Source organism: Bos taurus, chromosome 19 (assembly GCF_002263795.3).
Source record: "Bos taurus isolate L1 Dominette 01449 registration number 42190680 breed Hereford chromosome 19, ARS-UCD2.0, whole genome shotgun sequence".
Lineage (NCBI taxonomy): Eukaryota > Metazoa > Chordata > Mammalia > Artiodactyla > Bovidae > Bos > Bos taurus.
The window spans coordinates 32,218,094-32,242,038 of record NC_037346.1 but is presented as its reverse complement, the minus strand read 5'-3'; the positions used below and the strand labels follow the sequence as shown (position 1 = coordinate 32,242,038).

General features: G+C 51.5%; 1 protein-coding gene across 1 annotated transcript in view; it reads right to left on the bottom strand.

Annotated features, from left to right (window-relative positions):
- The window catches only part of HS3ST3B1 (heparan sulfate-glucosamine 3-sulfotransferase 3B1), a 39,867-nt gene extending 23,232 nt beyond the window's left edge, over positions 1–16,635 (bottom strand). The window contains exon 1 of the mRNA NM_001193139.1: positions 16,088–16,635. Within this exon, the coding sequence (NP_001180068.1) occupies positions 16,088–16,635 (548 nt within the window). The remainder of the gene's footprint in view (positions 1–16,087) is intronic.
- Between the last annotated feature and the right edge of the window lie 7,310 nt (positions 16,636–23,945).

Here is a 23,945-nt window from a genome sequence, read left to right as displayed (position 1 = left end):
GCACAAATGCTCCTTTAACAGAACACACACACAAAAAAGCCACAGGCCTGTTCCCTACTTCTGTTTCCAGCTGGGACTGTAAGAAAACAACCCTAAAAATAACCACGAGTGACAGAACATCCCCCTGGAGGGGACGGATGGAGAGAGACGGGGCCGGTGCACAGGGTCCGACACTGGTCACATGTGCAGCCCCCTTACCCAGAGCCCCTGGCCAGACTCTCCTGGATCCACCCCTTGACCTCTGGCTCTGGTTCTTCTAAACTGAAATAGTCTCTGGATCAGGGAAATGCAATTCTAAGCCAGGCTTGACCAATAACTCCCATCACTTTTATAAGCCAACATGGGCCACTCCCAAGCTTAACTGAGTTCCTTCATGGTAAGTGGTGGGAATAGGACTGTATCACTCTGGGAACTCTGGAAACCAGGAGCCCAGAGTGCTCCTCTCGGATCTGCCCAGGTTCTGAGGCAATGGCCAGGGTTAGACCTACCCAGCAGGGCCAGGGAGCAGGGGCAACGTGGCATTCTCCCCTGGCTTTCTCTGCTTGCTCAGAATCTCACCCCAGAGGGATGACGGGGCTGCCCCCGCTGCAGAACCGGGGACCAGAGGAGGGGGCGGGCGGTCCTGCCTGTGGGCTGCCATCTGTTCCTTCCCCACATCTGCAGCCCAGTTGGGACTTGGGAAGAAGGGCTGTCTTTCCCCCACAGCCCTTTGGGACAGTCACCCAAGTCCCCAGAGACGAATGCTGGGTTCTGTCCCTGCTCCTGACCACCACGGAGACACAGACTCCTCCTGGAATTCCAAGAGCCTCGCACAAACCATCCAGTGGGGTTGCGTGTTGTCCACCCAGAAAACCATCCATATACATTTCTTGCTTTCTCTGCCTTGGAAAGACCACATCATTTCATTTTCCTTAAAAATACATTCATATGATTCATGCATAATTTGTAAAAAGTCTGAATTTCTTCAGTATGGGAGGCTCTGCTCACCCCAAAATCTCCCAGTGAGTTGAAGGCCTAGCTTCAAGATAACATTCTGCCTCTGAGCCGGCTTCCTGCACCCTCTCCCCATCCCCAACATGTCCATATCACTCAACCAGGCCTTGCTCTGGGCCTCTGGGCCTTTTCCACAGAGCGGCTCTACCCTGAATGTTTTCTGGGATAATCAGCCAGCAAACTCCTATGCATACATCAAAGCTCAACTCAACGGTGACCTCTCCTTTGGGCCCCCTTCTCTCCGCTCCTCTGGCATTTCTCATTTTGTCCTATATTATCTATCACTATGGCCCATTGCATAAGACTGTGAGCTCCCTGAAGTGACTGACAACAGTTTAACATCTAATTTTTCCAAGTACTTTCACACCACTTGGCCCATCGTTGTTCCAAACCGTCTGGAGGATGCAATCAAATCACGAGGGAAGTCCCATTAGGATGGCCACCCAGACACTCCGATCATGACTTGGCAGGAAGGCTGTGTCGTTACTGCCTGATGCTCACAGTCCCATGGAAAGAGAAGGTGGGTATTAAGTGTCCCGGTAAAAGATACGTAACTTTATAGGAAAGGAAGTGTGATAAGAGTGAAAAGCTAGTCAAGAATACACCATTGAGGACCCCACTATGGTGTGAAACTGTTCACCTCCAGACCGTGGGAAATGCCCTAGCCAGACTCCTCCCCCACCTCCAGGCGGGGTGGGGGGGCCATGCACACAGGCACTCGGATTTCACCCAAGACGAGGAGGGGTCCTTGCTAAGTGCATCAGGAGATAACAAGGTCATTGGAGCAAGCAGAGTGCATGAAGGGAAATGCAGATCCACCCTCCTGTAACTCAAGGTTTGCACCAACAGGGAAACGAATCCCCATCTCACTCCATAAAAGGTCCCACTCATCTCCCTTGCCAGCGACACCCAATCTGAAAGTTTCCTTCGTTTCCAGTGCTGGGACACCAAAGAAGACTTCTAAGTGTCCCCCCCTTGGCCCTGACACAAAGAAGGGAAAATGCATGTTAAGAAAAAAAGGCTATTGGCTTTGTTTGCGGCTCAAGGCTGCCAGTGTTTCCACCTGGCCCTGCGGTTACTTCTCAGGCTTCTGTGCGGGGAGAGCAGTCAGCCTGGGGTGATGATAACACAGATGGAGACCATGGGGGCGACCCTGGACCAGGCAGGGTGCAAAACAGCCTCGCCCCTTTGCCCAGAATCATCAGACATCCTGCTCTGTATAAATAGCACAGAGACGAGCCCTTACCTTTGAAAACAGACATCATAAGCTTCTTGGAAAGCTGAGCCGGCAATTAGCCCGCCGAGGGCACAGCGATGGAAGCTGGCGAAAGAAGCTGGTGGCCAGATCCGACTGTGAGACAATAAGGAACAGTGTGGACTGTGTTCAAGGGAGAGACAGATGCATGCCCCACCCCAGTTCACAGACCCAGCTGTTCTCCAGCTCCAGCCAGCTGCTGCCGTGAGGATGGCAAGCCCAAAACTGTCAGATCCCTCATCAAAAACAGAAAACTGGGGGTGGGAGGATAGACTGGGAGTTTGGAATTGATATGTACACACTGCTATATTTATTTTTCTAAAGGGAAGGGGTTTTGGGGGGGGCGTTGTTTTGGCTGTGCTGGGTCTTCATTGCTGTGTGTGGGCTTTCTCTAGTCGTGGTGAGCGGGGGCTACTCTATAATTGGGGTGCATGGGCTTCTCACTGCAGTGCCTTCTCTTGTTGCAGAGAATCAGTTCTAAGCACATGGGCTTAACCACCCTGCAGCATGTGGGATCTTCTTGGACCAGGGATTGAACCCATGTTCCCTGCATTAGCAGGTGGATTCTTAACCACTGGACCACCAGGGAAGTCCCACATTGCTATATTTAAAATAGATAACCAAAAGACCTAGTGTATATCACAGGGAACTCTGTTCAATACTGTGTAATAACCTAAATGGGAAAAGAATTTGGAAAAGAATAGATACATGTATAACTGAATCACTGTGTATACCTGAAACTAACACAGCATTGTTAATCAACTATGCTCCAATATAAAGTAAAAATTAAAAGAACAGAAAATCTGCATTTGTATGTGCAATCTCCAAATCTGTCAATATCGGCAATAAATTTGCATGTTTTTAAAACACTATAAATATTGCTGACAAAGGTCTGTATAGTCAAAGTTACGCTTTTTCCGGTAGTCATGTATGGATGTGAGAGTTGGACTATAAAGAAGGCTGAGTGCTGAAGAATTGATGCTTTTGAACTGCAGTTTAGAGAAGACTCTTGAGAGTTCCTTGGACAGCAAGGAGATCAAACCAGTCAATCCTAAAGGAAATCAGTCCTGAATACTCATTGGAAGGACTGATGCTGAAGCTGAAACTCCAATACTTTGGCCACCTGATGTGAAGAACTGACTCAATGGAAAAGACCTGATGCTGTGAAAGATTGACGACAAGAGGAGAAGGGGATGACAGAGGATGAGATGGTTGGATGGCATCACCGACTCAACAGGCATGAGTTTGAGTAAGTTCCAGGAGTTCGTGATGGACAGGGAAGCCCGGTGTACTGCAGTCCATGGGGTCACAAAGAGCTGGACATGACTGAGCAACTGAACTGAACTGATAAATATTCATTCAAGCATTTCATTTAAGTCCATCAACAGGTGAACCAATCAGTAGTGGTAAGAGGTAGGACAGTGGTCATCCCTGGTACAGGAACAGTGTCCAGAAGGGAGTATGGATATGGCCCTGGGGACTCTGGAACCACTATTACACAGGGATGTGGCTTGTGAAAATTCATCAGGGTGCACACTTAACAATCGGTACACTTTTTCGTAGGCATATGAATAAAAGTTACCAAAGAAATACATATATATGTATATATGCATGTGCTAAGTTGCTTCAGTCATGTCCAATTCTTTGAGATCCCAGAGACTATAGCCCCCCAGCCTCCTCTCTCCATGGGGATCCTCCAGACAAGAATACTTGAGTGGGTGGTCATGCCCTCCTCCAGGGGATCTTCCCGACCCAGGGATCGATCCCATGTCTTCTGTGGCTCCTGCATTGGCAGGTGGATTCTTTACTACTAAAGCCACCTGGCAAGCCTAAGTATATATATGTATATATACACATATATATAGGTCAGATATACAGATAAAATTTATTTTCTTTAAATATTATTTTCTTCAAATAATACGGAAAAGAGTACACTTCCTGGAAACAATGGAGGGCCGTTTTGGATAAAGTATACAGGAATCAAGGCCACGCAGAGAGGTAGCTGAAACAGCAGAATTCCTTCAGGTGCTTCAATTTCTATACAGTTTCTCCCAGTGTTGGGGTCGGGGTGAGATGTGTTGACAGGTGCTCGCAGGCAGAGGATGTCATTCAGAAGGATCGATGCACATGGTGGTTCTGGCATGGGTCAGGGGTGGTGACAGCAGGGCTAATGACCTGAAGAGTAAGGTCCGAGTTCTTGGTGGAGGGTAGGAACTCCATGGGCCAGGGCTGCTCAGGGGGAAGACCTTCTCCTGCCAGCTACTGGGGATGATACACAACAGGGAGTGTACAGAGCGGGGGCAAGGGCGGTTAGGTGTCAGATGATGAGGTAGCAGAAGATCGCAGAGGGTTTCAGTGTCATGAGAACTAAGAACCTGAGTGTCCTGCTCGTGGTGGGCAGCTTCCGGGAACAGGTGAGAGAAAGAGATGGGCTGGCGAATGGGGATATGGAGGGGGGCTGAGGTCAGAAAAGGAGCATCAGAGATACAGATCTTATCTCGGAAGGGCATGGGGGATGACGCCAGAGGCTGGGGTCAGTGTAGGGGTGACATGCATGAAAACCACCAGCACCCATGTAAATGTCTTTGCAACAGAGACAAGGCTGAGACTGAGCATAAATTGGGGCAGAAAAAGAGGAAAAAAATATAATCCTGGGGACACTTTAATATAGAAAAGCCTGTGTTTGGGGTGGGGTGGGTAGAAAGAAACAACAAAGGACAGGGCTTAATCTGCTCCAGAAGGAATGTCCTGTTGCATTTCAGCCCGGGAGAGAAGCTCCTAGTTGTGGAGTTTGAAGGGCCCTCAGGAAGGCCTTGAGTTCAAGGGGCTGAGCCACCTACAGACACAGGTGGATGGCAGTGGTCATCTCTGTGAGTGCCCCTTTCCTCCTCTGCAGACTAGGGGAACTCACACAAGAAACAGGCTGCTAAGATGAAACAGGCTCCAGCCGCTGGCTGGCACACAGCATGCCTGGCTTGCTAAAGAGGAGCTGTTTTCTATCCCTACTGTGTCACCTAGTAACTGACATCCCCTCTCCTTCCTTCTTCTCAGCTTTCTCTGGAACATCCCCAGAAAAGTGAAATACAAAATCACATTTCTTAATTTTCACTATTTTATTGCACACTCCTTTGTCTCCTTCCAATGGTTTTTAGATGTATTAATGGTTTTTGTCCTGAACTTGCTCTGACACCTCTTTGAATCTGTAGATTTTAGTTCACTGATGAACACAGGCCCCTCAAGGACAAGCTCATGTCTCTTGATCTTCCCTGGGACTTCAAGTGCTGCCTAGGAGAACCCTTGATAAAAGGAAGTGCTCAAACAGGGCATTTTAAGGGCACTGATACAGTTCTGCTGTTGTTCAGTCACTAAGTCCTGTCCGACTCTTTGCGACCCCATGGATTGCACCACACCAGGGCTTCCCTGTCCTTCACTATCTCCCGGAGTTTGCTCAAACTCATGTCCATTGATGCTGTGGTGTATGACACACTAAAGATGGATAATTGTCATTATATACTTGTCAAAACCCATAAAATGTGTAACATCAGATGTGAATCCTGATGCAAACTAAGGATTTTGGACGATGGTGGTTCATCAGTGGGAAAAAAAGTGCAACTCTGGGGCTGCAGGTTGATGGTGGGTGTGTGGTACTTGTGAGAGGCAGGGTGTATACAGTGTTTTCACTCAATTTCGCTGTGAATATAAAACTGCTCTAAAAAATAAAGACTATGTATATGTTTTTAAAAGGAAATACTCAATCAGGACTTCCCTGGTGGTCCAACAGTTAAGTCCACACTTGCACAGCAGGGGGCATGGGTTCAATCCCTAGTCAGGGAACTAAGATCTCACATGCCACACAGTATGGCAAATAAACAAATAAATAAATGCAAGCTCTCTCTCTATATATATAAAGTAAGCGCAGTGGCTCAGTGGTAAAGAATCCGTCTGCTAATGCAGGAAATGAGGCTGGAGCCGCAGGTTCAATCTGGAATATCATCTGGAATAGGAAATAGGAACCCACTCCAGGATTCTTGCCTAAGAAATGCCTTGGGCAGAGGAGCCTAGTTGGCTACAGTCTATGGGGTCGAAAAGAGTCAGACACAAGTTAGCAACTAAACAACAACAACGAAGTAAGTGTTTGCTGGGTAAGCTTTTTTTTAAGGTACACATAATTTATAAGAATGTATTATTCATTGACTAGCAATGTAGTGCATGCTCATTCATGTCCGACTCTTTTCGACCCTGTGGACTGTAAGCCCACCTGGCTCCTCTGTCCATGTAATTTTCCAGGCAAGAATACTGGAGTGGATTGCCATTTCCTTTTCCAGGGAAATGAGCTTCTCTAGTGGCTCAGGGAGTAAAGCGTCTGCCTGCAGTGCAGGTAGACCTGGGTTCAATCCCTGGGTCAGGAAGACCCTCTGGAGGAGGAAATGGCAGCCCACTCCAGTACCTTTGCCCGGAAAATCCCATGGACCAAGAGCCGGGTAGGCTATAGTCCATGGGGTTGCAAAGAGTCAGACACAACTGAGTGACTTCACTTTTTACTTTCCCTTTCCAGGGGATCTTTCCAACCCAGGGATCAAACCCGCATCTCTTGTGTCTCCTGCATTAGCAGGCAGATTCTTTACCACAAGTTCCACCTGGGAAGCCCTCATTGACGATAGAAAAAGACTTAAAAGGGTCACCTTTCCCTTCTTCCAATCAGCATTTCAAGTCCATGACAATGTGAGGAGAGTTCCTTCCCTTGCTCTCCTACCCCAGATCACACACACATACTTGGGCATCTATAAATGCTCTTTGCTGGGACAGGATGTTTATTTCTTTGTGGATCTGTGTTAACTGCAGCACCAGCACACGCTAAGTGCCTGGAGAATGAAACAGTCAGAGGAAGGACCAGCATTCGAGTGGAATGGCTGGGCATGCTGAGCCAGGGTGCATTTCCAGTCAGAAGGGGAGGGTTTCCAGCCAGAAGGAGGAGGACTAGTAGGGAGAGACCTTTTAGCTGGGGATGAGGGAGATGCACCTGGAGTGATCTGGAGGTTACCTTTCTCTGTCAGCTGGGTGTGTGGTCTCCCTCAGGGAGATTACTTTAATGCGCACGTGGGCGAAGTCCTGTGTTCCTTCAGCATCTCCTGTGGCAGTAAGCAATGTCCTAAATGAGTCCCTGCACTTTTAGGACAGGTCATCTCCTGCACCGCTGAATAAACTTTCAGGACAAAGCTGTGTGTGCTCAGTGTCTGTGTCTGACTCTTTGCGACCTCATGGGGTGTAGCCCACTAGCTCCTCTGTCCATGAAATCTTCCAGGCAAGAATACTGGAGTAGGTTGTCATTTCCTTTTCCAAGGGAACTTCCTGACCCGTATCTCTTACATCTCCTGCATTGGCAGACGGATTTTTTACCAACTGCATGCCACGTGAGAAAGCCAAGGCTGCCCTCATCCAAACCCACAGCAGAATTCTCAGCGCCACCGTGTAAAGCTCATCCCGAGAGAAGCTCAGATTCTGCCTGAAAAAGGTCAGCTTATTAGTGCGGGCCCCCTGGCCCCCGCTCTCCAGATGCCCGCCAGTGTGGCTGGAGGAGCAGAAAGGCAGCTTCCAGGCTGCCGGTGAAGACATTCCTTCCCCTTAGAGGCAGGGGCAGCTGCAGGCTGAGGGCAAGGGGCAAAGAGACCAAGGGCGCCCGGGACAGCGTGTCCCTGAGGACCCCAAGAGCGCCGTGGGGATGGGCTGGGGAGGACGGGCCCTGACCTCAGGCCAGCAGAGACCCACGATTGGTAAGGGGGCTGAGAATTACTGGGTTTTCCTTGCCCTCCTCTCCTGTCCTTTGGAGTCTTCTCCATCTCTTCATCCTGTCACTTAAAGGGTCACATTATAGGAATGAACCTATTTTTGGTTTTCTATTTGCTGAACTGCATTTTAAATATCCCTTATAGAAGTCAATGAACTGAGAATTACATATTTCATCCCCAGTCCACCCCATCCCACCCCCAAAAGAGAAAGGTGAGGAGTGGTGGTGAGAAGAAAGCAAAGAACCATGCAGGTTGAAAATGGTCCCACTCTCTTCCCCACCCACAGTAAGGCCCGAAAAAGACAAAGCTTCCACACCCAGATCTACAGAATTCATTCATTCAGACGCACGTCCGACACCGCGGACAATGGAAAGGCAGACTCAGACTCCGGCGTCCTCACTGCTCCACCCAACAGAGGCAAACGTTCAAAGAGACACAGATCAGCAGAAAAGCCCAGTTGGTAAAGCGGCTCACAGCATCCGCGAAGCTCGCGGGAAGGATGCGCAGCAGCTAGAAGCCCGGCCCCGCCGCGGGCGGGCCCGCCCCACTCTGGGCGGGGCCACCCCTAAGACGGGCTACCATTGGCCTCCCGGCTCCTGCTCGGGCCAATCAGCGTGGGGCCAGGCCCGCCGGCACCACCCACTGCGAGCGCGGGATGCTTGACCCAGCTGCGCCCAACAGGTGAAGCCCGAGCGCGGCGTGTCGGCTGGTCACGTGGCCGCGGCAGGCGACCCGCTGGGCCGAGGGGCAGCCGGGCCGCGGGCCCCGCCCCCGACACGAGGCGGCGCCGCCATCTGCTTCCTCCGACCAGATGCGGGGGTCCCACGCGACCCAGGGGCCGTGCGCTCTAGTACCCGAGGCCAGCCGGCCAAGGAGCCGCGTTTCGCGCCCTTGACTGCACCTCGCCCACCCCCTCTAGATCCGGGGGCTCCGCGCAAACACCCCTATGGCTGCCAGAGAGCACACACGTGGCCTGTCGGGCCTGCTGGGACTTGTTGGCCACTTCTGTCACCGGACCCTCCCTCCCGCCCCCATTCCTTAAGTCGAGTGTGCGTGAAAAATCTTATCTTCCCAGTGTATATGTACCTTTTTTCCTTCCACTCTCCATTTGTTGCCCCAAGCTTCATGTTGCCTAGAACTATCTTTCCAAGTTTTGTGAGTTTCTAAGCGACTATAATCTTGTTAAGTATTGTGTGGCAAAGATCGGGGGGGGGGGGGGGGGGGAGAACAACAGGAATTCTGGATCATGTGCCCCTAAGTTGCTTGATGAACGCATATGGCATCATTCATATCTACTCAAAGGGTAGTTTAAAAGAAGTGACCCCTTGGCAATAAATAGTCTAGCTTGGGCTGAAATGCAGTGTACAAAAATTAGAGCCTTAACACATTTGCCATAGTTAGGACAAAAATATTTTTGTGCCAAGAGTTTATCTGTTCTGTTAACAACTTAAAGTCACAGCAAATTCTTGTCCACACACACACACACATACACACAGACACACTTTTAAAATGCAACAGAAGATATAAATGCCTTGCTGGCAGTACTCTTTATGCAAGTTCTCTCTCCAGACCTGGACTCATAATTTTTAAAAGCAGCTCTCTTTGGGAGGCAATAAAGTGCACTTCAGCTTTGCGATTTAAATATGCTTCATACTTGACACAGTGAAGCACAATTTTTTAATACCCCAGTAAACTTAGGCTACTTTTAGTATTTTTCAAGTCACAAAACAGGTATTTAAGGGAAGAATTTCAGATATAAAGGAAACCAGTATCACTCTTATCGCCATACTGAGAAAATTAATGGGGGATTTTATTAGCATTAGATGTATTTTCACAGTCTTTTGGCTGGAATGAAAATTATTTATTAACATATCAGTAAGCTGGTAATTGCTCCTCACATCCTAAACTTTTCCCCAAATCTAAAATCTGAAAGAAAAAGCAACATACGCTAATATTAGTTTTATTTGATGTTAGTTTTATTTTGGTATAGTTTGAGGAGAATAGGCGAGTTCTAACAAGGTCATCTTTTAAATATATATATATATATATATATATATATATTTTAAAGTTTTAAGTTCTATTCCCAAAGAGTTTTCAAAGATATCAGTATCTTATTTCTTTTTGGTCATGGTAATGTTTTCATTTGAGGTAGGCAGCATATTGTATTCATTACCCTTGAAAATATGCCACATACTTGGGGAATTCATTTTGCTGGGATGCCTGACTATCCCAACAGCTTAGCACTGAAATTTCCCTTACTCTCTGGAATCACTGATTGTTAAAAGAGAGAAGTAAGTAGCACCCTATTTGGGAACTAAGTCTATTCACAGCAAAAGAAGTGCTCATTATGCTGTGCCTTGAGACTGGACATTTTGTGTTTCTGTCAATCAACTTAATTTCCATGTTCATAGAATTGAGAGCATAAAGTATTCAAAAACTACTGATATAGAAAGCCATGGGCAGGCAGCCCTGGTCATGTATTTCAGTCGTGAAGCTTCAAATAAATGCTTTTTTTTTTTTAATTCTTGGTGTGCTTTTAATTCTAAATAATTTTGGTGATTCAAAGAGTCATCTCATATAATCAGAAAACCTTATGTCCTACAACATTTTCAACAAAACAGTATATCAGCATATATATCTGGAGTGAGGTTTTTGTGACATATTGATTTTTCAAACTATCAAAAGTTTTTCGTCAGACAAAACATAACAACAGCAAAGCAGGAAAAAAAAACCCAGAAGCTTGTGATGGGTTACTTTAAAAAATATCTAGCAATAAATATAACTTTAGCTGGGAAAAATATCTTTTATAATATAAAATATATTTATATTATAAAAGATAAATATTTATAAATAGTCTACATTAAGTTGAAAAATTTCAATAATCTGGCTCCATTAAAAAAGCAAAATCTAGTAGCTTAGTCAAATTGCAGTATTCTATTTTGATACATATTTTTAATAATGTGGGTTGCAACCTGATTTTTTAGAGACGAGTTCAATAATAGCGTATCATTTGGAAAATAATAAGTGTAATTTAATTCATGAACTTCAGCATTTTATTTACCTAAAACAAATAGGTTGCTATTTAATATTGACTATTTTATTAACTCAGAGCATCTGGGAAAACACTTATGATTAGGTTAATTTATGTTATATTTTCCCCTCAACTTGTAAAAGATTAATCAACCATTTTATGGTCTAATTTAGGTGCCTAATTGAAAACAGAATCCAACACATGCTACACTGTCTTGCTAATAAATCTTGACAGCTTTGTAACAAGATGGTTTGTATTTCAAATTGTTGCATATAAATGTAGATTTTTGATCTTCACTCAGCAGCTTGAAGTGAGCTGCATATTTGATTTAAATTGGAATGAAAAAACACAGTTACTTCAAAAAGATTATCCCCAATCAGGTCTTATCTTAAAGTTCGCTTAGGGAAGACAGAAACAGTCTTTGCCACCAAGTTTCTGAAAACAGACTAGATAAAGAGGGGAGAAATTAGTTTTCTCAGCATTTGTTAAATTTAAAATGTAGGGAAAGTTGCTATTTTCAGGTATAAGCTTTCCAGACAGAGATTTCTGAAGTTACTGGGTTTTAGATTCTAATACTAAAGCACTCTACTCAAAATGGTAATGGTCTTCTGGCTAAGAAGTCCACATTTTCAGTCTTGATTTGAAGCACTGCACATTTTTAAATGAATAAATTCATTCCAGGAGTTTCTGGAACATCTCCTTTAACCCTGTGTTCTCCCACGTCTCCCAGCCTTAAAAGAGGACAAATGGAGGAGAATAAACTTTCTCTCAGTGGGGACACTTGCCATGTTTACTCCGTCTTTATGTTTGGGGATATTTGTGTCATGTTAGTGACTCCATTGATTCTCACTGTCTGGTGCAGGCAGAGAAAGGAAACTGCCGCGGTGATGTAATTACCCTCACTTGGTTATAAACCAACTTTGGATGTCCTTACTGTTACTATCCTGTTCTGGAGCTGGTCTTCTTTTACGCTGAATGACAAAGTGAGCAACCCTCGTTGAGGTCACTGGAGGTACAAAAGAAAACTCAAACCCTTTAAAAAAAAAACAACTCAGCAACTCAGTTATGAATTCATCATATATGACCAATATCACGTTTTGTCACTTAAGCAAGGGAGAATGGCACAGTGACCTCTGGAGCAGGACTCCCTGGGTTGGTGTTATCAGCTTTGCCACTTTCTAGCTGTGAGACCTCAGGCCAGTGTCTTAACCTCTCTGTGCCTGTGTTTCCTCATCTGCAAAAGTACAGGCTTCCCAAGATCATGATGAGGATTAAATTTGCTAATCCTGTAAAACCTGAAACAGTTCCTGGCACATAGGGAAAACATTCAGTAAGTGTTAGCTGCCAACCTTACTAAACTACACACACTGCACTTTTTTTTTTTGTGGCCACAGCATTAAAATGTCAGTTTAGTTTTTATAGCCAAACATGGAAAGAACAGTCAAGGTGGAAAGTCTAAGGAATATTTCCATATATTAAAAAAAAAAATAGTTACACCATATTTGGCTAACTTAAATCCCAAACTGAGGTCATTCAAATTTGTGACAATCTACGAAACCTAAACCAAATCAAAAAGAGAAACTTATTAAAGAATATATACTTAATTTTGGGCTTCCCTGGTGGCTCAGATGATAAAGAATCTGCCTGCAATACAGGAGACCTGGGTTCCATCTCTGGATCAGGAAGATTCCCTGGAGAAGGAAATAGCTACCGACTCCAGTATTCTTGCCTGGGAAAACCCATGGACAGAGGAGCCTGGAGGGTTACAGTGCATGGGGTTGCAAAGAGCCAGACAGGACTGACTGACTGTTCACAGTTTAAATCAATGTTGAAAGCCTAAATGTACTGGGTGGGTGTTTCTCCATCTTGGCAAGTGTGAGGTTCTCTTGAACCACCTGTCTCTGTTTTTCAAACACTATCACCCCCTGCAACAGAAGGTAAGGGCCAGTTTCAAGAGAAGTCCTGATAAGCCCCTCCGGTGGGATCCTCATAAGTACCTGCTAAATTTGGGAGGCCAGATTCAAGAGTAAGCTGAGTGATGAACTGGAAAAGTAAACCCAGAAGAGTTTGCATCCCCGACTAAAACAGACTCTTAGGTTGAAGGGCAGCAGTGAAGAAAGCGGTGACTGAGCACGCAGGCAGGAAAGAGGAGGCAAACTTCCCGACTTCTGGCGGAAGGCAGGTCAGCACCGCATCGCCACCATTGTGGGCTCCATCCCACCAGGATGCCGCCCGATGGTGTCTCGTTTTGCCACGTCAAAGGAACTACTATCAACTTGGGAGCCTTCAAGCAAATCTGCCCAGGCCTTGGGTTACCGGTTAGGCCCGCACCCGGGCTGTGTAGCAGTCCCTGAAACATAAGTTTCCCTCAGCCGCTCCCTCAGACACAGGCAGAATCTCCTTCTCCAACCCATGACCAATGCTGACCCTTGGATTCAACCATCCATTCTTGCCTTTCGAATGTCTTCCCTGTTTCCTATTTTCCAGCTTTGAGGATTTGTTTTAACTACTTGCTTCTGAACTGCAACGCCGGCTAATTATTATTTATACTCTTCTCCAATCCAGTGTCTGATGGCACAGACGGAGCCGAGCAGAGCTCCTCTAGCGAGCAGCAGACTGGGGCCCGCGGACAGAACTCCGCGGGGCGGGGGAAGAAGGGAGCTTGCTTCCTGGACACAGGATTTTAGGAAAAGCCTTCTGGGTTAGGCTTCTTCTCCCGGTGTGGTCTGTTTTTCAAGTTAAAACGGCCGCCTTCAAAATAATTAAGTCCACACATTTGCCCAGACATTCAGAATATTCCAAGTTAATTTAAAAGTTGTAAGTAAGCAGATGGCATTGAAAAGATTCCTTAATCCACTAACCCTGCGGCCACGCACCGCGCGGATCGAGGCAGCCCCGGAACCCAGCTTTGGGGGAGAGCTGCGACGTTTACAGTTCGCTCCTCCCGCCGCGCTCCGCGGGGTCATCGCCGCGGGCGCTGGGCCTCCGGGCCGGACAGTCCGCCCCATCAGTGTAGCCAGGTGACTGCCGGGGGATAAGGCACTTCCCGCCCTCCCCCACTACCCCCTCCAGCCCCGAGGCCCGGCCAAGCCCCCGCGCCCCCCAAGCCCAGCCGCCCCGGGGGCCACGATGATAGCGGCTGCAGGCGCGCGGCCAGCCTTTCCAGGGCGACTTCGTTCTTTATTCAGCATTTTGAGTCAATCAAAAGGAACGTGGCAGGTGGAGGGCGGCCGCCCAGGAGCCTGCGCGAGTCTTCCTGTGGGGATTTCCACTGCCTGCCCAGGTGCTGCTGGAACCGCCCGACATTAAGGATTCAGTTCTTTTCCTGTCAGTTCCTCCCAGTCCGGCCCCCCGGCGCGTCTCATCTCCGAAAACGCCGGACTGCCTCCGGCCTACGAAGGGTTCTACCTGGAGGGCGCTAGTAACCAGCCTGCCTGTCCCAGCCCCCGGAATCGTTATCCCCCGAGGAGGAGGTGCAGTGGTGGCTGGAATAATGACAACAATACAGTCGATGACAATAGCCGGCAATTAGCGCGGCCCCCATCTGCCAGCCAGGCACCGCACGCGCCGGCGCAGTCGCTCCTTCGCGCGCCGCCCGGAGCGCAGGTGAGGGCGCCGAGGACCCCCGCTAGCTGCCGGGGTCGGGACGAGCATCCAGGCGCCGGGCTCCAGAGCCACCATTCGCAACAACCAGTGTCCAGGGCCTGAGGACGGTGGGAAGGGTGACTGTCAGGCCTGGCTAAACCTCGAGACTTGGGCAACTCCTGACAATAATAAACGTTAGGACAAAAGGGAGGGGGAGGGCGAGTTCGGGGAGAGAGCGGTTTTAATCCGCTCGGCCAGCCCCCTTTTATCTTTCGAGCTCTCCCGGTCCCCAAAGAGGGGATGGGGGCAGGGATGGGGTTTGGTTTGACTCTCTTCTTTTGTTTTCCGAAATCCCCAGCCTCTTGCAGGCTGATTGGACCTGGAGGGGTGCTGGCGAGTCGAGGGAGTTATGTTTGTGGGGGTCGGAGGCAGTGACCGGGGAGAAGGGCCGGACCCCTGGTTGGCGACGAGACTTCCCGAGACCGGAGTCTGGATCCCTTGCTCACCCCCGCCTCACCGGAAACTCAACCAACCCAACATCTCACCCCCAAAGGCTGCGGGAGGCCTTGGTAAGAGGTCGCGATTATGACCCCCGTGGGGTGGGTGGCAATGTCCCTTTGGAGCCGCACCCATAACCCGACCCGAGAACCGAGTTTACGGAAGCCCACGCAACCCACATTTCTCAAATCCATGCACCCATAATATTCTTTGCACCCCGGCGCTTCAAGGGCCCGCGGAGACACGCGTCCCGGCCCCGGGTCTCTCAGCGTCCGGGCCTGGGAGGCGGAAACCGGTGGGCCGTGCTCCGGGCGCCTGGAAGCCTTCAAAGCTGCGCGCCTCCCGCCGGCTGCAGTGCGCGCCTTTGCCCGACAGGGACCAGCACCGCTCCACGCGCCGCGCGCCTGCCCGCTCGCCCTCCGGAGCCCAGGCTGCCGGGCCGCGAGCGGCCTGACCCCCTTCGGAAAGTGAACGGACTCCCTGCGGCCTCCGCAGCACGGTGTAGCTCCCACCCTATCCCCATCCGGACAGCAGAAGCTGCTCTAGAAGTTGGTCTGGGGCGGAGACCGTCCCAAATCCGAGAGGAAAAATAAAACACGAGATTCGTTTGAGAGGCGGCCGCAGTTAGAGGGTTGCGCGCTTTTCTGAGCACCTTCCCAGTCGCTGGCCTCTTTCCTTGAGGAAAGATCGCAGGGCTAATCCCTAGGCACCGTGGGCCGCTGAGCCTGGAGAAGTGTCTCCAGACTGGGGCGAGAGCGGAGCCCAGCGCACCCCGTAAGGCGCTGCGGGCCAGCACCGCGCGGTCGTCGCTCGGTTCCCCTTCCCGCCCGGGTGGTCCGAAGTTGTACCCCTGTCAGCTCTCCGGTGTACATGCCACGCCTGCGTCCTCTCCCCGTCAGGATCGCGGCTGGAGCCCCTGGCCCTGCCCGGGACACTCACCGGTACCAGGCGAGGCCCTTGTCGTAGCTGCGGTCGAAGAAGTGGGGCTCCGCGCCCACGGCGCGCACGTCGGGGTGCACGCGCAGGAACTCCAGCAGCGCTCGCGTGCCGCCCTTCTTCACGCCGATGATGATGGCCTGCGGCAGCTGCTTGCTCCCGGACCCGCTGAAGAAGCTAGAGATGGGGCTGGGGGAGTCCGGCGTCTCGGGGCTCTGCTCCTCCTGGCTCGCGGCGCCTTCGGCCATCTCTTCGCCCGCAGCCGACTGGGTGGCTGGCGAAGCCGGGAACGGCAGCCTCGGGGGAGACCCGTCGGGACCCGGGGCCGGCGGGGCGTGGGCGGCGCGGGACCCGGAGCCCAGAAGCAGCAGCCCGGGCGCGGCGGCGCAGGAGCCGGCGCACGAGTAGACGAGCAAGTAGAGCCAGACGCAGAGCATGGCGAACAGCAGCGCGAGCCTCCTCCTCACCGGCGGCAGGGGCGGCGGCGGCTGCGGCAGGAGCCGGCCGGGGACATCGAGGCAGGACCGGCCGCCGCTCAGGCGCTGCCCCATGCGCTGCCCGCGCGCGCGGCGAGAGGCATGGCTCAGCACATGGCGCAGGGCCCGCCGGAGCAGGGAGCGCGGCGAGAGTTCCCTGGACGCCGGGCGGTTCGGCTTATTGGCCCCGCGCGTCCGCGGTCGCCGCTGTTGCTCTGCCCCAGGTGGCGGCGGCAGCTGCACTGCCGGCGGCTTTTGACATGTTGCCGGGAGGAGCCACAACTGGAACGAAGGTCGGGTGGTGGCAACTGCCGGCCTGGGACTGCGACGCCGCGCTCGGGGCCGGCAGAGCTCCGCACTCCGGCGTTTCGACCCCTCTGGACTGTGTGCGCCGCACAGCCGCTCGCCGGGGCTGCCTCCTCACAGTCGCGTGAACCGAGCTCTGAGCGCAGCCCCGGCGCTTCCCCCGCGGAGGCTGCGAAGGAGGACTGCGCAGGAAGAGCGCCGGAGACCGAGGCAGAGTGGGCGGGCCCGGCCACCGGGAGTGATGGGTCACTCCACCTACCAGAAACCCGGAGCGCCATGCAAATCCCGCCGCTTCGCTGAGGGCTCGGCAGCCAACCAGCTCCCGGAACATGGGGGTGTGGAAAGGCTCTGGGGGCGGTGGAGAGCAATCGGGGGCTGCTGTTGGCTGAGAGACAAGGGGCGGGCCTGGAGGGGCGGAACCAGGGGCTGGTGACAGGCGCAGCTGGGAGTAAGGATGCTGGAGAGACCGCGCGTGCAGGGAAAGCACCGACCTTCCGATCGCTGCACCCCGGCGCCCGCACGCACTTCCGCACTCGTTCCCCAGGAGCCGGGCTCGGCTGCATTTGCTCCTGTGTGCGGACACGCGTCCCCATACAGATGGTTCGCGGGCGGGACGGTGGTGTGTGCGCGCGTTAGAAGTAGGGAAGGGGTGGAAGCGCAAGAGTCTGGCCGGAGATGCCCGCCCACCCTACTCCGGGACTCGGAGGGGGGCCCTTCCGGAACTGGCACGGGTTTAGGAAGTTTAAGTGGAAATCGCTGTCGAACTTTTTTCTTTTTTTAAGTCTCCTTCTTACTGTTTGCTGGGAGTTGATCTCTCTCGGGCAGCAGGTTAACGCTATCGGTGGATGGTTAGATAGTTCCTGAGAAACCATCCTTAGGAAAAAGTCTTCCCTTGCTTCCCAAAGTGCTGGAGAAAGGTCGGGAGAAACTAACAGGGAGTTAAAGGCTGTGGGAATTTTTCCCGGCGCCGAAAAGTGTGTGTGAAAGTTTTGTCCGGATATTGGTTGTTGGGTATGTTGGAAAACGTTCTCTTCCCTTCCCATGAATAAATATCAAAGCCAACATTCGCCTGCATCAGGAGTCGGTTTGATTTGCTGACCTGTTACACGAAGTATTAGGTGTTTTTTCTATGTCAAAAGTCAACTCGGAGCAAATCGATCCCAAAGTTGCACATAAAGTCAACTCGAAGTCTCTTGTCTAGAGTTTCCTCCGTAGAGTGACCAGTCCCGGCCTGGCGGCGGCCTCGCTGCTGCATTGATGCGCCGCGTTCCGGTTGGAAGCTTCGGTTCACCCCGGCGGCACTCAGGAAGTTCTGGATGAGAAGACTCGGCCCCAGAGGGGTCAGCGGGCTTCCCACGCTTGGCCCCGCGTGGTTCCGGGACAGAACCTTCCTTCCGATCCCGACCTCCACGCGGCCCCAGGCTGAGCGCGGCCCCCGCTGCCTTCCCAGTGCGCGCGGGCGGGCGGCGGAACCGCCGATCCCCGGTCCCTCTGCCGCGCTGTCCCCTCCCGAGGAAGTTCCCCAAGTCCCTCAGTCTCGCCGCGAGTCCTGTTCCCCTCCGCCAGGAACACAGCGAGGACGCCCCTCGGTCATGAGCTTCTGAAGTTGGAAAGTGCTGGAGAGCGGGAGCGGCGACCCCGGAGGGTTCGGGTGACCCTGCGGCCCCCACCCGGCCCCCATGCCCAGCTGTGCTCCGGGCGACCTCCTGGTAACTCTGGAGCCCAAGACATTTTCTTATGGAGTGGCTGAGGGGGAAGTAATTTAGGAAGAGAATTCCTCCCCCTTTTATATTCGCAGGGAAATTTTATTCCCAGAGCTCTTTTCCCCTCTCCTTCGGAAGTGACTTATCTCCCCTTAGTTTTTAATTACATTAATTTATTACTAATTTATTTTAAAGTTCTGAAACATGAGAATGTATTTCTGAGCATTAGCTTAGGCCAACTTTTTCTTTTTCTCTTTTTTTAAGCGAGAGGGAAAATGTTAGTGTCTCCGAAGCGTTTGCTCAAATTCGTATTAATTCGGGGAATGAAGTCACTGCCTGCTATCTCTAGGCGGCTTCGAGTTTGGGGACGTCTGTGGATTTGGGGGTGGGTGAGAGTGGTTTATGATTTGTGCGTGTTCACACGAATTGTAGCTACCACACGGATAACTTTGGGCGTGGTTGGGTGTGAATGTTATAGTTTGGTTTTGGTTTTCTAAATCGATAATTCTGATTAAAAATGGTCCCTGTCCTGAGGGTTAGCAAAGTCCAGTGTAAAATAAGAAAAAAAAAAGTCAGTTCGCCGGATATATTTAGGATTTTTTTTTCCAGGGGCGAAGGGAAAGAGTGGGTAGAAGCAAAGACTTGGGCATCGGAAACCGTCAGGAGAGCGCCGCGGAGCCGAGCGACCCCGGGCCAAGTCGCCACCGAGGCCAGCCGAGCGCGTTCGATCCCCACCGCCGAGCGACGGGCGGCGCGCTGACTTGATGTCCTCGGTGATCCTGGCCTGAGCAGCGCCCCGCGGGCAGTTCAACAGGGCGGAGCAACCCTGCCCCGCGACCCTGCGCTTTGACCCTTCTTCCCACTCGGCTGGTCAGCCCCAAAGAGCTCCGCGAAATCCCCGGGCGCGGCGGCCGCTGCTGGCTCTGCCTTCGGTCAAAGCCGTCTCCCCCCATCGTCCCAATCAACTGATGCGTAACCCGAGGTCAGCCTGCAAGGATCTGTCGGCGCGGCCGACCGTGAACCCAATTGGAGATTCTGCCCTTAACCTGTGCTCAGCAGTGCTGGGTCCCCACGCCACGTGACCACCCAGATGCGAGAAAGGCCGCCCTTGGATACATTTATGCCTAAGTTTGGCCAGCCCCGGGAAACCGAGAGAGGAGCGAATGGGATTTCAGCACACGTGGAAGGGCTGTTTTCTCTGGGTTGGTTTTTTGCGCTTACCTAATATGGGATGCTCACCTAGGACCACGGACGGTCTAACTTGGCAGGCAGCCCCTTCCCCTTAGAAACGCACAGGCCGCCCCAGGGGCCACCTCCTGTCCCTCTTCACCTCCTGCTGCCTACCACGCTGTCAGCTCACTATCTGGAGCTAAAATCCCCCATCTGTAAAGCAGGGGACTTGCGCCAAAGTTTTCCGCCTGAAGATTTTCTGGTTCTGGGCTCCAGCCCCTGAGGCTCATCCCGCCCACCCTCCGGCTCCCCCAGCCGGGCCCCCAGCTGCTCGCTGCAAAGGTCGCACTTCCTGGGCTGCCTGAGCTGGTGGCCCGGAGCCCGGTTCCTGTCACCGGAACCCGTGTCCCCTCCCTGCCCCCCAGCCAGGCGACCCCGGAGTTGGCAGCTGCAAGCTCCCTCCACCCTATGCCCCGCTGCGCCCAGATGCCCGCCCGCAGGGGGGCGCTCCGACAGCTGCGGGGTGGGGCCGGGGGGGAGGATCTCGGCTCCCCAACTCCCAGGGGGCTGTCCCTGGCGCACCTCAGAGCCCCCTGTCCTCGCGGAGAGCGCCGGTCAGAGCTGAGGGCTAGAGGCAGGCTAGCAGACCGGCCATCAGAAACCCCTTGAAAGAGTGGCTAGAAGGAAACGGCCAAGTGGAAAGGGCTTCCCAGGCTGCACTCCAGCTGCACTTGAGGGACAGTGTGTCTAGCGGCCTCAGTTGGATCCATCACCCCGGCGCCGGGACTCTGGCAGTTTGAGGTCCCAGGAGGACCCTCAGCACATCACAGAAGAGAGATGACTGCTCCTGTCCTAAGGATAAAAGAACTCTGGTGCTCAAAAACAACAGAAAAGAACTCTTGTGGTTGATGTCCTGAGGAGTCAAGGTTTTGTGCTGATTCCAGCTCCCTCACAGTGGCCTCTGTGCTCTGGGTTTGGAGCTTCCCTTGTCCTCAGGCTTCCCTTATCCGAAGGCTCCCTCTGGGCTGGGTCATCAAAGGCTGGAAGTTTCACTCTTCTGCAAAACACAGCCCCTGGCGGGAAGTCCTTCTACACTGCCTTGCTGTCACCAGGTTCTGGAATGGCTGTCTACTCGCCTCTGCAGATCTAGGGCGGTGATGACACCTCCCCTTTCCAGCGCCAAATCCGTGCCCTCCCCAGGTTCTCCTTCCCCTCCAGCATCTTTGTAAGTGGTCCTTCTGTTACACAACCTGTGCATTACTCAGGTGATGTCCCACAGCTGTCCTGCCAGGACCCTGACTTTGTCAGTGTTAGTTGCAACCCCATGGACTGTAGCCCACTGGGCTCCTCTATCCATGGCATTCTCCAGGCAAGAACTCTGGAGTGGATTGCCCTGCCCTCCTCCAGGGGATCTTCCCAACGCAGGAATCAAACCCTGGTCTCCTGCACTGCAGGCAGATTCTTTTCCGTCTGAGCCACCAGGGAAGTTTGTCACTAGGGTTGCATTACTTTGCCTAATCTGGTTCCCAGCCACTTACCAGCTGTGTGACTTTGAGTAAGTCACACACCCCTTCTGAGCCCCAGTACCGCTGGCTGTCATTGCGCTCCTCTGCTCCAGATGCTGTCAGCCCCCTCTTTCTCCTCTTTCTCCGTCAAGGTCTCCTGGCCGTGGAAATCCTCCAAAGCCGGTCCTGCCTTCAGTCTTTCGGGCCCGCGCTGGAGGAGGTCACGTCTTAGAAATGATGGGTCCAGCTTTAACTTTTCCTCCACAAACTTCCACGGACATGTAAGGCTGCGACTCTCCTAAGTGTCTCCAGGAGGCCCGCTTCCCCAGCCCCTGAGACAGCATTTCTTATGATCCCTCTGGCATTTCTCAAAACCTCTTTGAGAACATAGATGTCCACACCTTTACACCACCAGATGAGCACCCGCCTGACTCCTCCCAACTCCTCCTTCCTCCCTCTTGTCACAGTGGAGGCAGCTGTGGGCTAGCCTGACACAGAGTGAGCCCCAGGCTACTCTGAACCTGCTCCCTTCTCACCTCCCATCTCCTCACCCATGAATCACAGCCCTTCTGTGTGGACACAGACAGGCCACCCAGTCCCGGTCAGTGAAGGACGAGCTGTCTCACACAGCCTCCAGCTGTCAGGCCCTCCAGATTGCAGAGGGTTCCTGCAGAGGCCGGAGGTCATGCCCTTTCCCAAGCATGGGTTGGGGGTGGGGACATCCAGTGACCCCGCAGGAGGAGAAGGCCTGGTCATCCTAGTCAGCTCCAGGCATCTCTGAGAGCCTCCTGCTGGGTGGGCAGAGGATGTGGGGCTCGAGTTGCAGCTGGAGTCTCCCTCTGCCCAAGCCTGCCTCGACTCCTCCTCCTCCAGGTGTTGGTCTCAGGGCAACCTGCATGCTTGTCCAGAGCCCGACCTGACGTATTTCCCTCCCTTTCTAGCTCTTCTCCAATGACTCAAGTGGTAAAGAACCTGCCTGCCAATGCAGGAGACGTAAGAGATATGGGTTCGATCTCTGGGTCAGGAAGATTTCCTAGAGGAGGAAATGGCAGCCCCACTCCAATATTCTTGCCTGGAGAATCCCATGACAGGAGGAGCCTGGTGGGCTTTAGTCCATGGGGTCACAAAGAGTAGGACATGACTGAGCACACGAGCAAGCAAGCCTCCCTCTCTCTGTTGTGCCATGTGTCAGAATGCCCTTCCTTTTTGAGAATGGATAATAGTCTATCCTTAAACCATGGATGGCATCGTGGACTCAATGGACATGAATTTGAGCAATCTCCGGGAGACAGTGAAGCAAAAGGAAGCCTGGCATGCCGCAGTCCAAGGGATTGCAAAGGGTTAGACACGACTTAGGGATGGAACAATAGTCCATCGTATAAGCCACACTTTGTTTATCCATTTATCCATCAATGGACAGTGGAATTGCTTCCACTTTTGGCTATTATGAATGATGTTGCTATAACCAAGAGTATAACCATATTTCTTCAAGACCTTCCTTTCAATTATTCTGGATATCTACCCAGGAGTGGAAGTGCTAGATCCTGTGGTAATTCTTTTCACTTTTTGAGCAACAGCCACATTGTTTTCCATGGCATCTGCCCTGTTTTACATTCCTACCAACAGGGCAGGAATGTTTCACTTTCACCAAAGTGAAAACAAAGGTTTCACTGTCTCCACACCCTCACCAACAATTGTTATCTTATTTTTTCTCATAGCAGCCATCCTAATGGGTGAGACTTCACTGTGTTTTTTAATTTACATTTCTTTAATAATTAGTGCACCTTGCAGTATTTTTACACATTCATAGGATAAACTTTTTATAGTTTATAAGCCCCACTTACAGAATGGATGGGGACATCTGATGTAATACAGAAGAGGAATTTTCAATCACATCAGCATTTAACTTTAAAAATAGAACAGGAATCCAGATTCCTTACCAATACCCTTAAAATCCTGACCTATTTGTATTTTTCAGCCATCACAATGGGACCTTTTCCAGATACCTGTCTGGTCTGTACTGAAACCCACCTTCAGAGACAGTTTCTTGCTGCACACAGAGAGAGCACCCCTAGAAAATGGTGGTTTCTACCACACCCAGGAGTGTGAATGCCCTACAGTCATCTGCTCAGGGAATTTAAAGAGCTTTGCAAGTAGCAGGTGGCCACCTGAAAACCTTTGAGCAGATTCTCCTTGCTTATTGGCTAAAGAGGAACCCTGAGAATCCTCAGCGGTGTCTGGGGGCACCAGTGCTTCCTAGAACTTATCTCCCAAAGGTCTGTATATGGTTCTAGATATTTCCTGCTGATTCCTCTTAAAGTGGCAGGCACTCGCTGGACACGGTGTCATGTGGACCAACAGCCACAGACTTGCTGTATCACACACAGATTTTTCTCAGACCAAAGCCGCTGAAATATAACTCGCGATCCCTTCTAAATCCTGAGACGTGTTCAGCCTGGAACTGTCCCCAGAGCCAGGTGTCTGTGACCCTGTTTTTGCATATCATCACCAGTTTCTCCGGTGTGCCTTTAATAAATGCAGACGCACACTACCTCTTGTTCTCTTTTGCATCCAGAAGGCTGCTGATTCCACGGGTTTCCAGCTCTGCTCCACAGTCCCTTTAGTCTCATGCCAATGTCACACCCACTTCACGATGGACGCCCTGTCCTCTTTCGATTCTGACCGTTCTTCTCTGCTTTCC